At 36.3% G+C, this 13,008-nt stretch overlaps 1 protein-coding gene across 1 annotated transcript; it reads right to left on the reverse strand.

The window, feature by feature from the left end:
* Positions 1-445: 445 nt before the first annotated feature.
* LOC110094184 (cytochrome P450 87A3-like) lies at positions 446-12,758 on the reverse strand. Its single transcript, XM_028700833.1, has 10 exons — positions 12,589-12,758; positions 4,322-4,379; positions 4,084-4,215; positions 2,024-2,173; positions 1,688-1,939; positions 1,437-1,526; positions 1,255-1,333; positions 1,033-1,139; positions 648-778; positions 446-561 (listed from the first exon to the last, which is right to left on the reverse strand). Exons 1-10 carry the CDS (start codon positions 12,756-12,758, stop codon positions 459-461), a joined length of 1,272 nt encoding a protein of 423 aa, XP_028556666.1. The 3' UTR covers positions 446-458.
* Between the last annotated feature and the right edge of the window lie 250 nt (positions 12,759-13,008).

Genomic DNA, 13,008 nt, shown 5'->3' on the forward strand with positions numbered 1-13,008 from the left:
TTAAATTTTTTTTTTTACCAAAATATATCAAAGAGGGTTTGATCACAACTAAAGATTATTATAAGTAGCTACGAAGACTTAAACTCTTAGAAAATAAATTATAAAACTAGTTGAGATGTAATGAAATGCAATGAGCCCAGAAATAAAATAAATTAAAACAAATCAAGAAAATAAGATGTAACAAAGAATAATCTTATCAAAAGAGTCATATATATATATATATATATATAGAGAGAGAGAGAGAGAGAGAGAGAGAGAGAGAGAGAGAGAGGAGAGAGAGAGAGAGAGAGAGTGAGAGAGAAAAGAATCACCAAATTTATCTCACGAACAATAATGTACTCAACATAAACTCTTATAGCAAACATCAATTATTTATTGTTTCATACAAAATCGAAAAGATATAGAAATATTTCTTCAAATAAAAACATTATTCTTATTAAAAGCCGTGCACTGTAAATCTATAATACTCCAACATTCTTAGGCATAACTTGGATGTGATAGCCATCAGGAAACTCTAAACCCGGAGATCGTACTATATTTCCACCTTTAACATCCTTCCACCTAAGCATATTAAAACAACAAAGTAGTTAATTAAAAATATGATGGAGCTAATAATAATAATGCTATTGCTTTATCAAAGTAATCACCTGCACTTAGTAACAAAGTAATGGAGAAAAATAGCCATCTCCAATTTGCTAAATTCAGCACCAATACAGTACCTAATCCCTCCACCAAAAACTAAGTAGTTCTTCTCACCACGATTTGATTCAGGTTTTCCCTAAAGTTTAAACCAATTAATCATTCAGTTAGATCAAAGTTAAATAATTTAAACATCCAAATGGAGTCTTATGAGATTATTACGTGTGGAGTCCGGGCCCAAAAAACTGTTTGGTTTTGTGACTGTGAACAATATTTGTGCTTTTACTATTCACAGTCACACTACCGAAGGGTTCTCTAGGTCCGGACTCCGCACATAATAATCTCTCCCATTCGGGTCTTATTCAATGAAAAATTACAAGTCTCATTTATCACCTCCCATCTACTAGGATTGAAGGTTAGTGGATCCTCATGTATCTGAGGATTTAAGTGTGTTGCAGGTGGATAAATCATGACAAGCCAATCTTTTGGTATTACATATCCTGCGATCATAGGATTATTCACAACAAAACAAAGAACATAGTAGTCAGGTAACAAATATGGTATACGACCAACAAAAAAATTATTTATTTATATATTTTGATATTGAATTTTTACCATTTATTGCAAAATCCTTGATAGTTTTACGAAAACTTGCGGGTACGATATTTGCTAGCCTTCCTGCCTCTTTGATAACCTGTAAGAATGATTAAAATCAATAAGAGAGACAAAATATTCATATAAATTTATAGAATAACTATCGTCCATTAAATAGAATCAGGAAAAGTTAATTAGCCCACCTGTTGCGTGAAGCTCATTGATTTGTATTCTTCCCATGTGATTTGGGAGTCTGGTTCATCCCGATTTCTAAGAACTTCTTCATGCTCATCCTATGATTTAATCATTTATCATATATATATATATATATATATATAACGTATTATTATCATATATATATTTATATATATATATAACGTATTAATAGCTAAAATAAACTAAACAGTACGTGGACTAATATGTAAATATTCAGCTCATGAGTAGGAAAACTAACGGTTAGATCCTTCAAAATTTTTGGATCCTCACTGAGAAACTTAGTAGCAAGAGAAATTGTTCGAGAACTTGACACAAAGCTTGCAATTAGAAGAACAAATATTAAATTTAAAGCTGATTTCTCTGTTAACATGGAGTTTTCTTTCCCGAGTTCGTCAACTAAAAGATCGAGAAAATCCTTGCTTTCTTTTCTTGGTGATTTCATCCTCTCTGAAAGTAAAGTTTTCAGTAAATTCATCACAATCTTCCGCCCCTGTGTACATTAATATAAACTAACATCAAGGATAATATACTAAAACATATAATTGTCAGATAAAAAAGTTAGTAACTAGCTTGCCTGCAAACTCCTATGATAAGCAGTTCCAGGAATGTTAAATGGAAAGGAGAACACTGAGCTTATAAAAACTTTAAGATATCTCATTAAGTCTATTGTTGTTGTTGAAGGATCATAGCTTATCAAAGTCTTGGCTATGACATCGAAGAAAAGCTACAAATACATTGACCATTGAGTTAAGAAAAATGAAGAACATAAAGCGTCGAAACATAGCTAAATTATTTTTCATCAACTTACAGTTGAGATTGAATCCTTGAGGTCAATGATGGATTCATTAGCAGACCACAACAGAGACGCTTACGAATTTCTTTGTCCATATACATCAGGAGTTCTTCTCCTTGAGTTTCTCAGGACCTAAAACCTTAATGATTATGCTCTCAGGTACCTGACTTAGCATCTTTCTGTCATTAATATCTTCTAAGTCCGAATAACTCAATGAAAGTTTTTGGGTATGAAACTCTTTAAATATTTCCCCTCTTGTTGAAGTACAAAATAGTTGAGCTCTGGGTCAGTAGAAACAACAACTTGCAGTCTAAATAAGCTCTTAAGACCAGACCCTATCTGCTATGCATAAATATTTCAAAGAAGAAGGGAAGCAATTTTAAGTTCTTTCTAACAAAGTACTGAATTAAAATTGTGGTTGATAAAGAAAAGATAAATTTATGCCATAAATCACAAATAGTTAACTATTTAAATGGAAAATCATTCTATTTGTTTTGTGATTAATACTACAAATGAGTAATTGTATACAATTTTAAAATAAATTAATTATTTTGAATCCATCCGATATATTTTTTTGATATCTGGAATATTAATTTTTGATTCAACACAAATTTAAAAGGATTCGAAAGTTTTAAACTAATCAAATTCCTCAAAAATATTTCATTCTCTAAAATAAATGTCCATTAATTTATCAATTAAAAAAACATAAAAACTAAAAAATATAACTATAAAGTGTTGTTTGTCTACCTTTGTTCATTTTATCCTTGTGAAAGGATGCATATCAATAGAAGAAATTGGGGCCATAAACTCTATGGTCTCTCCAATAAGAGGCAAGCCCATGGAACCAGGAGGGAGTTCTCCATTATTACATTTCGGATTTCTCCATTTATGATTCCATTGAATCAACCAAACAAGGAAAAGAGTTACTGCACACAAGAAGCTGGTGAAGAACATATTATTTCCTTCTTTGAATTGATGAGAGCTCGAGAGCTGGATTAGATGAAATGGTAGGAGAATGGAGTTTTATTATGGCATATATTTATTTTGAAATTTTAAAAGAAAATAATAGAAGAATTTTTTACTTTATCTAGAGATATAAAATAGTACACTAGAATGGGTTTTCTCCTTTGAACTACTCAATCAATTCAACTTTAATCGCATGGTAATTAAAATATGTATGATACTAATTAATCACCATATGTATTGATATGAAGGCACAATTTTTGCCTATAATAATAATAAAAAAAAGATTAGTGCTTGGTCGTGGTAACCAATCTTGGTAGGGTAGGCATAAAAAACACTCTACCTTCATGAATAAATAATGCTCGGAGTTTGATCTTCAACGGCTAACCCAATATCCTTTGAGTAAAGAAAGGTGTAACAATAACATCAGATAATTTAAAATAAAACCTTTAACTTAATTAATAGTGATATAATAGAAAAAAAATTAAAAAGGCAAAGCAAGTAGTTGATGCATGTCACAATCATAAAAAAATTGAATCAAATAATTTAAAATAAAATGCACGTACATAAATAAAATCATACTCTCCATTATATACATGAAGTCATGAAATAGAGAAGTGAAATTAACCAAATTATATTCTCATATATGCTTTTCACAAGTTCCTAACAGATAGTCGGAGGCAATGGAGGATTCTATTAACCAAGTAACTCTCCTCGCACCATCACAATGACTCACTCTTGTTCGAGGGTAAGTATCTTTATCCCCCAAACATCCAAGTCCAGGTATAGGAAAGCGCCTACCTAGGGAGATCTCAACTCGACCCACCATGACCAAGGAACTAATAAGCTCTTCTTCTTTGCATCCTCAGTTCACACACCTTCTCCACTTGGTGATCAACACAAGTCACCAATGGCTCCCAAACATCACTAAGAGAATTAGCCTTGCGGCTACCCAAATAATATCCGTCGGTGAAATGGATTTTGCCATTACAACCAGCATAATGTAAATACTTAAGAACTACAATTTTTATGTTCAATTTGGATCATCCGGATTGATGACACAAACTTTGAGACAAAACATGCATATCGAGGAGAATAGGCCTCGGCACTACGTACCCAAACGAAGTCCGCCCACAAACAAACTTTGGCACTACATTCAGAACATCCTAAAAACCTAATGAATATAGCCAATTTGTTATAATTAAAACATACGAGTAGTTCAACACCCATCTCAAGGCAACTCATGCATTTCGAGGAAAATGTCACTCGACGCTACCCAAATGACGTTCAATTTATGAACAAACTTCATCGTTGTGTCCGGAACATCGTCAATACTCTAAATGCACTACCATATTATTCAATTGAGGTTGTGCATGCAAATTGAGGCGGTCCCAAAGTGATAGCACGCATTTTGAATAAATTAGGCCTAGCCCAAACAAAGTCTGATCACGAAATGTATTGCACTGTTGTGATCGGAACATCGGCCATACCCTAAGTGCACTATCAATTTTTCTAGTTTTTATATTCGATGAAAACAACATGCAAAGTGAGGACATATGCATGAATTTCGAGGTGAAATGCACATAAATTGAGAAAATCATATATATACCGAGTTGATTTTTGACTAATTAATGAATTCCTGTTGTTTGTAGTTAATGCGTTGATGATCTACCACTAATATAGGCATTGACTTGATAAATTTTAAACAAAACCAGATTCCTAAATAGAGAAAGAACATCAAATTCATTGAATGCTTGAAAAATCTAATACCTCTTTGGTCGTTCTGTCCTCCTGCAGCAGTTGGCCTCGAGTAGCGCAGATTTTCCATTAGAGTGAAATCAAACAGAGCTATCTTTGTACTACGGAGACTTTTGAACTTAAAAAAATATAGATCTCAGCTACTCCAGCACTTCAAGCAAAGAAACCCATTACATTTGCCTCTTCTCTGCTCCCCCGTCAAAAAAAAAAAAACCTTTCTCTGCCTTCCCACATCCTCCGCCTCTCTCTGTCTACATGAAACCCCACCCGTCCACACTCAATTAGACGTCCAAAGCTTTCTTCCTCATCACCTGTTATAGCTGATTCAATCCTCTGAACACTACACACAACTTCTTCCACCTAGAAATTCGGCTCTAACCATGTCTAAACTCCGCAACTTCTTCAAGTCTTCAAATCTCCTACTTGCTATTCAGCTCAAACCTCACTCTTCATAGCTCCCGTGAAAACTCTTGATCACACTTCACTTAGATGCCATATCCGATGAACTGAGATGAACTACAGAAATATGCCTTCACCTCACGCCTAAAGTAGTTTCTCCTTCTTTGCATTTGTGTAGGAGCTTACGCAGGATCTCTGCTTCTTTATAGAAACAATAGTTACATCCCATTCTCAATCCACAGCATACTTCAAAATCCCATTTTCTTTTCCACTAAACCAGCCCATCTCACTCATACTGAAGCCCAAATCTCTTTCTTTTTACTACAGTAACCCAGTCCAGCCCACTCCAAGCCAAATTTATCCAAAAAAAAAAAGAGAGAAAAAAGAAAGAAAAAAAGAAAAAAGAGAGTCAGCCCATACAACTCATTTCAGCGCATCTCACAAATAATCAAGCAGCAAGCTCTTATTTCATTGTTCTTTCTTTATTTGCATGTAGTGTTATTAACTAATATTAGTAGGTTTGTTAATACTCCCGTAGTTGGTGGTTGATAATTGTGCATGTCATATTGTATTGTATGTATGTATATGTACACAAAAAAATAAAAGATGTGAGGTGTAAAAAAAAAAAAAGAAGGAAAAAGAAGAAGAGAAACATGAAAAAAAACAGAAGAGAAAAAAATGCAAAAAAAAAAAAAAAGAAAGAAGATTAAGAGAGAGAGAGAGAGAGATGTGAATTGTTTCAAAATAAAAGAGAGAAAAATGAGAGAAAAAAAGGAGATTCATTGTTGCTTCTTCGCAAAGGTATAAAATTCATAAACTCAAAATCTCGTTCTCGATGTTAGTAGCGCACCGGAAAACAACCATACATGCTTCTCTAGCGTGGTGGGAAGGGAACTCGGTGCGACGCCTATGGCGAGACGGGTAGACCTTGCACAAGCTTTTCTCTAACGTGGCAGAGACAAGTATAAAAACTATATTTGTTTGAATTAGGTGCCCGAGGACCTCTACACGCCTTCTCTAGTGTGGTGGGATTGAAGACTTTTTGGCCGCGGTGTCACCGACACCTATCGTACATACTTTTTTTATAGCATGGCGGGAGACCCAATTTCTTGTAGTTTTTTCTAAACTGGGGAGATGTCAGGAGACTGTCGTATTTTCCAGTTGACAGAGGACATAACTTGGACAAATTTTGGACATGAACTTGTGCTCGTCTTGGACATGACTTGAACATTTGAACTCAAGAAAAAACTTGAGTCAGAGAACAGGGAACTTGAAGAGAACATGAAAAGATTAATAAAAACTTGAGCCAAAATCCTAACATTTGAAGATGAAGTTCATGAATTATAAGAATGATAAAATCAAAAGGAAATGAACAAGTAAGCAATGAATATGAATTACAAGCTTTGATATGGAATTTCCTTTTTGAATAACAACAATTGACTTGTGATGATCACCTCGATTAGAATGGAAATATTAAGGGGTTTAATATTAAGTACATATAAATTGCAAATTGCTTTTAAAAATAAAGAACTTATAAGTATCATTTGTTTGCAAGTGATAAGAAGAACTTGAAAGACATGGCTTGACTTCAAAGCCATGATATAGAGACTTTTTGTGGTCATGATAATTGACTTGTGATATTAGACATGACACATTCCCAAGCAACAATCATCAAGAATTATAATAGACGGGGCAATGTGCTTACAAGCAATATTATGAAACTACAAGAAACTTGTAATGAACAAGTCTTCAAACATGAGCTTCCAAGTCAACATGCCAAACTCTTGCAAGTACAAGTCATTCAGAAATGATAATGAAATTCGTCCAATAGATTGACTGGAGATAGTTGCAATGACTATAAAGATACATAATGGATATGATTAGATCTTTATAGTTAATATCATCACCTAAAAAAGCAAATGGGATCTTGCAAATAACGAAGATTGAAAAGCATATGCATTTTGATTGTGAACACATGATGGAGAGCAAATTAACCATGCCAGCTATAAGCTACTTATAAAAGCAGTGAGAGACTTATGAAATAAACAAACATGAGGAATGTAATAACATCTTCATAGGCAGTGTCATTACGCAAATGAGAAAGTGGAAAATAAACTCCCAATGCATATGAATAGTTGACAATGAACATTAAATTAGCTTGAATTCTTCAATCCACCAAGTTAAAAATGATTTGTAGACACTACAAAGGAGGGATTCTCTACAAATGCATCATCATGTTTATGGGTAGAAGGCATAGATGTGTGAAAAAGGCAATGACACTCCAATCAGTATGCTCATAATAAAAAATATGAAGCTTTCAGTAAACATTAGATACCCTATTGCCCATCAAAATGCAAATGCCAACGAACAATGAGAGAAGATGAACTTATCTCCTACAAGAAGGGGAGATTCAACATGCGTTGAACTGAAGGACATGACATCTTTGAATAATTCAAAAAGAATACAGCTCTCATGCAATTAATACTACTCAGTCACAGATAAAAAGACCAGTCCCCTACCAGTAAAAACAAGGGATGCATAGCAAATACAAATGTTCAAAGGCCCATTATACACCCAATCTATTATCCACAAGCAACATACATGGTGAATACATTAAATAGGAGCTCCTATGAGTTGTTATAGAAGACCCGCTATAAATATAAAGTACCATCCCCAAGAAAATGAAAAAGATCATCATCAAATATGAGCTTATAAAATAAGCAACAACACGCCACCGAATCTGCAACATCCATGCAAGCAGATAGAAGGAAAATATTCCAAAAATGCCCCCCCCAATATATACACCATAATATATATGCATATAGGTACACAAAAGGGGGAAAGTAAAATCACACAACCCGCATGAGCCCCAACGAGCATGTTATGGTTACACACGTGACTTTTAGAGATATTACGACGACCAATAAATGAACGTAGTTCAAACCCGATCCTTCTATGTGGATATATAGGAGTCAACACCACTCGAACTATTAAATAGATATATGGCCAGGGTGTTAACTAGAATATATATTTTATACATTCATATAAGGCCTTCAAGGCCTATAATAAAGAAAATTTATTTAAAAAACCACAAAGACAAAAATGAGTCCGATACTCTACCGTCACCTGGACAAAGTATATGGTTCAATACACAAATGAAAATATCCTCCAAACACCCCGAGGATGATCATGTTGAATAGAAAAATCAATGGGAGGGGTTCAAAAAAAAATTTCAAATTCCACCCAAGTACATAATTTAAATTCAAAAATATCGAGATCATCCAATTCCAAAATGTTTAAAATTGAAATTACCCATTAATGTTTAAAGCAAAATCCATCCACCATCCACAATAATTTGCTGGGGTAGACAAATTAAAATTTACTTCAGCTCACATAGAGCTAATGCTTAGTCAAAAATATCTCTAGGATTCATTCTCAAATAATCTCATGCTAGTAAGGACATGATATGTATCCTCTGACCAGTGATTTTGTTGTCAAATGGCACCATAAGATAAAAGGTTATGACCCAGGGCCCACTGAACCGAGTGATTTTGCCTCCAAATGGCTCCACTAAATTACGATTATAATAAAGCCAATACGATCTTTAGTGGCATCAAATTATTGAGATATGAATCAATATAATATAATTAATAGGGCACAAAGCTCTCTGTTAGCTAAGGTGGATTCAAATATGTCCCCTTAGAAAAACATTCACTCAAGGTCTACAAGGTCCCCTTGGATGAAGCAACTCATGGCTGCCGACAAGGATCCTTCTGCCAGTTTGGGTCAACTTCCTCCTCTGACTAAGTAGACTAGGGACCATGATGACCTTGAATGATAGAACTATGGGATCTTGATCGTGTCAATCATTCATTCCCCCACATCAGTTTAAAGTGCAAGATGGTGCAATTCCAAATTTTAAATATCAATTCTTCAACTATTCTCAAACCCATGCTACTACTATATGCCATATACTACATATCTATATGTATATTATTGATGAAGACCCTTAATCAAAAGTTCTCTCTCATGATTGAGAAGGGTAATTAACTATAAGGGCTTGTGTCTATAGGAAATCAGAACTCAGATCATAAAGTCCTCGTAAAATGAGGGAAAAATATCTAGGTAGTGTCTTATCTACAAACCCTTCTGCCTTCAAGAGATTTACCCAGGAACCTTAATTTTGTAAAACTCCCAAAAAAAAAAGCAGCCAGGGAGGCCTGGGCCAAATTTTTGGAGCCCACAGATTTCTGGCGACTTTGCTGGGGATTGGTTTCTCTTTTCATCTTTGACTATCCATCTCAATGCTATAGTACTATCAAAACAAATATTGGCTTAAAATTCAAAACTTTTCCAAAATGATTATTTAAAGAATTAAAATTTGGAATACTTTAAAAAATGATTATACAAACTAATTTATTAAGATAACGTATTTCACAAAGTTTTTAATTTATCTTAATTAGTTGATTATGATTATTATTTTTTTATTTTGTGCAAGTCTATACAATTTAAAAGTGTGGGGTGATGTATCAAATACTGATTACTAACCCTTACCTTTCATTTATATAGATGGATCTATAGAATGCATAAATTATCTTCCAACTGGGATGTGGATCCTGCATTAAACTAACAAATATTATGATCAACACTAAAAGCTCTGGAGCAACCATCTAGTTTGGTACTATCTACTTCCCTTCAGACAATGCAAGGACTATCGTCATTCCTGTGAATGGCGTAAATACTAAAAGGCCTGCAAGGAGACTCCATCCTGCCGGAGCTCCTACCCATTATGCGCATCTGCCAGCATAAGGACCCAATACTGAAGTTGCTACATGCCAGACACATCTGCCAGTGTCACAGCTACTTCTACTATTAAAAATTCTCGTAGGATGATTTTTGTGTTTGAAAGGATATCATAAGCTGAGGTCTCAACCTCTAAAAGAGTTGTGACTGATGAAAAGACTTTTGTGGTGACTGCAAACACCACAACTCTGCCAACCGGGTTATCTACATCCGTGAAGAATGTCAAAGAAGCTTCCTCATCTAGAGGAAGGCTTATCAAGAGGCAAAGGAGAAAGAGGAATGCTGAGCTTCATTCTTAGCAATAACTCCCCGTCCATCCGTCCAACTTAATGGATTAAGAGCTAGAAGCTACAAATCCTGCCTAGAATGGGTTCGTGGACCTGAAATGGGTTTAAAGAAATATCTCTACTAGGGAGCTAAAGAAGTCCTTCTGGGATCAATGCCCATAAGCTTTAGTCCCTCTAAAAAGTAAAGAGCATGAAACTCTTTCAGCCCGGGTATACCAGGTGCTGAAGACTGTAAGGGAGAGAGTCTTGAAAAAAAAAGAAGTATTAATGGCCCTTGATAATTGAAGCTAGAAGAACTCTGCCAAGAGAACATTTATCTATTACAACAGAGAGAAATGAAAAAAAATATGGCCCACCTGTGAAAATTGGGGTGTGACACCCGAACTTCATATTAGAAATCCACCGTCGAATGGTCCCTATGAAAAGGAAAGAAAGTATGGAGGCCCAAGCCTCATAAAGAAGATCGATAAGAAAGAATGGAAAGTATAATCAACTTGGGCATGCCTTCTGATGCGGCTTCCCGGAGATCCACCCTTGCCTACTAAAATAATTAAAAATGGGTTCCAATGAAGGCCCATAATGACGGCACCACACGGTCAACACCTCAGGGAATCCTCTAGGGGATCCTGATGTTCGCCGACTCAAACTAAGGAAGTGGATAACTTTGGCCGCAGCCCACAGGTTAAAGGAGTCTTCTTGCAGATCAAGAACTAGAGATCTAGTGGCACCGCCACTCAGAGATTTGTGTACTCAAGGAAAAAGGGGAAGAAGATATAGAAAGGAAAGAAGATATAAAAGGTGAAGAAAATATAAAAGAAGAATAATATATGGAAGAAGAAATGAAAGAAATAAATGACACACTAACCATTGAAGTTATTTATATGGCAAGGCATGTAGACATCGACAATGAGGAGGCCTATTATAATGACGGTGAAGGAAACAACCATTGGTAACCGCCACCTAGGCAAGCTCACCGACATCACGATGAAGTTAGGTCCACTACTGGCAGAGGTGGCCATTCCCAAGTGGAAGATGAGCTAGAAGAAGTTGAGGAAAATCCTCTCGATGCTAAAGACATCACCCTTGCCAATATGCGATGGCAAATGAGATGAAAGATGAGGGCTAAAGATAGAGTGATGTGGAACATCATAATTAAAGTCTACCTTAGGAATATCTTATCTAATTTGTTATAAGTTGTTGCCCATTTTCTAGAATCTTCTAGGTGTCTCTAGGTTCTTGCTTGCTTATTATATATAGATTGTAAAAGAGGAATGAGGGGATGATGAATATTATCTCTTCTATGAAGCTTTGAAGCTTGTGTTCCTCTTGTTCCCTTGATTGAGATCAAATCCTTCTTGCAGGTAGATTCTTCCGACGGTCCATTACATTAGTTGGTATCAGAGCCCGGAGCTTGCGAAGAACGATGGATTGCAGAAGGTGGGCTATCGATGACGATTGAAGCTGAAGAAAATGGACGATCGACGAAGATCGACGCCGAATAAGATGGGCGGTCGATGATGATCGACGACGAAGGAGATGGGTGGTTGACGACGAAGAAGATGACTATCCTCCACTCTAACTTCCACTCCAATGGAGAGATCCACAGCGCCACTATACTCATGAAGAGAGCCGCCAAGGAAGAAGGGCTGTCAACCGAGATCGATGCCGCGAAGCCCTTCGATTGGCTCAAGTGGAAGCATCAATTGATTGAATAGATGTTTTATGTGTTAATTTCATGCAATCGGTGAAGAGAATCATGAGAAGGCCAACAACCATACTATTCCCGTCGCTCCTATGCTCCACCAACACACAGGCACAACCGACCCTACTTTCGCTTGCAAATAATCCTTCCGTCGTCGATTTCGACTCCGTCGAACAAGTCTTCCGTATGCAAGAACTCCCAAACCCCGCATGAAGACATTCCAACACCCGGCATTCAACTCGATCCTCCTACAAGTCCTCCACCGACAGTTCCAGTTGCTAGACATCTTCCAACCCTCTAGCATGATTTGGGACCCCACAACACTCCACTATGTTCGGGCGATCTAGCTTCAGGTGTCGAGCCCAATCTCTCACGAGCTGATTCCAGTTCTTCATCTCATAATCGACCTCTGACTGCACTCCATGCTTCCATACCAAGCCTGCACACATCCCTCTATGCGCATGTGACCAATGCCTTCCACCCTCTGACCCCATTTCCACTTCCCGACCCGGTAACATCTGGCGATGAATTGCCTCATAGCATGTTCTTGCGTGACTTCAGTCAACTCCCTAGCCGTGTTACTTCGGAACCTTTGCTCACGCATAACTGGATCCCCCGCTCTCTCAACATCTCTATAACGAAGACTCAGACGTTGGAATCATCTCAAGTGATGCCAACGCCCGGCCTATGTCTCAGATCAGTACCATGCCCTACATTTTTAGATAAAAGTTTTACAGGCGAAGTGCCTAGATCTTTGTTAAAGTTTAGGAACCATAGTAAGCTTGATCTAAGCAATGACAGATTTAATGGGAGCTTACCGGAGAATATTTGCAGCACGTCGAGGTTGCAATTTC

This window comes from Dendrobium catenatum, unplaced genomic scaffold, assembly GCF_001605985.2.
Source record: "Dendrobium catenatum unplaced genomic scaffold, ASM160598v2 fragScaff_scaffold_1598, whole genome shotgun sequence".
Taxonomy (NCBI): Eukaryota; Viridiplantae; Streptophyta; class Magnoliopsida; order Asparagales; family Orchidaceae; genus Dendrobium; species Dendrobium catenatum.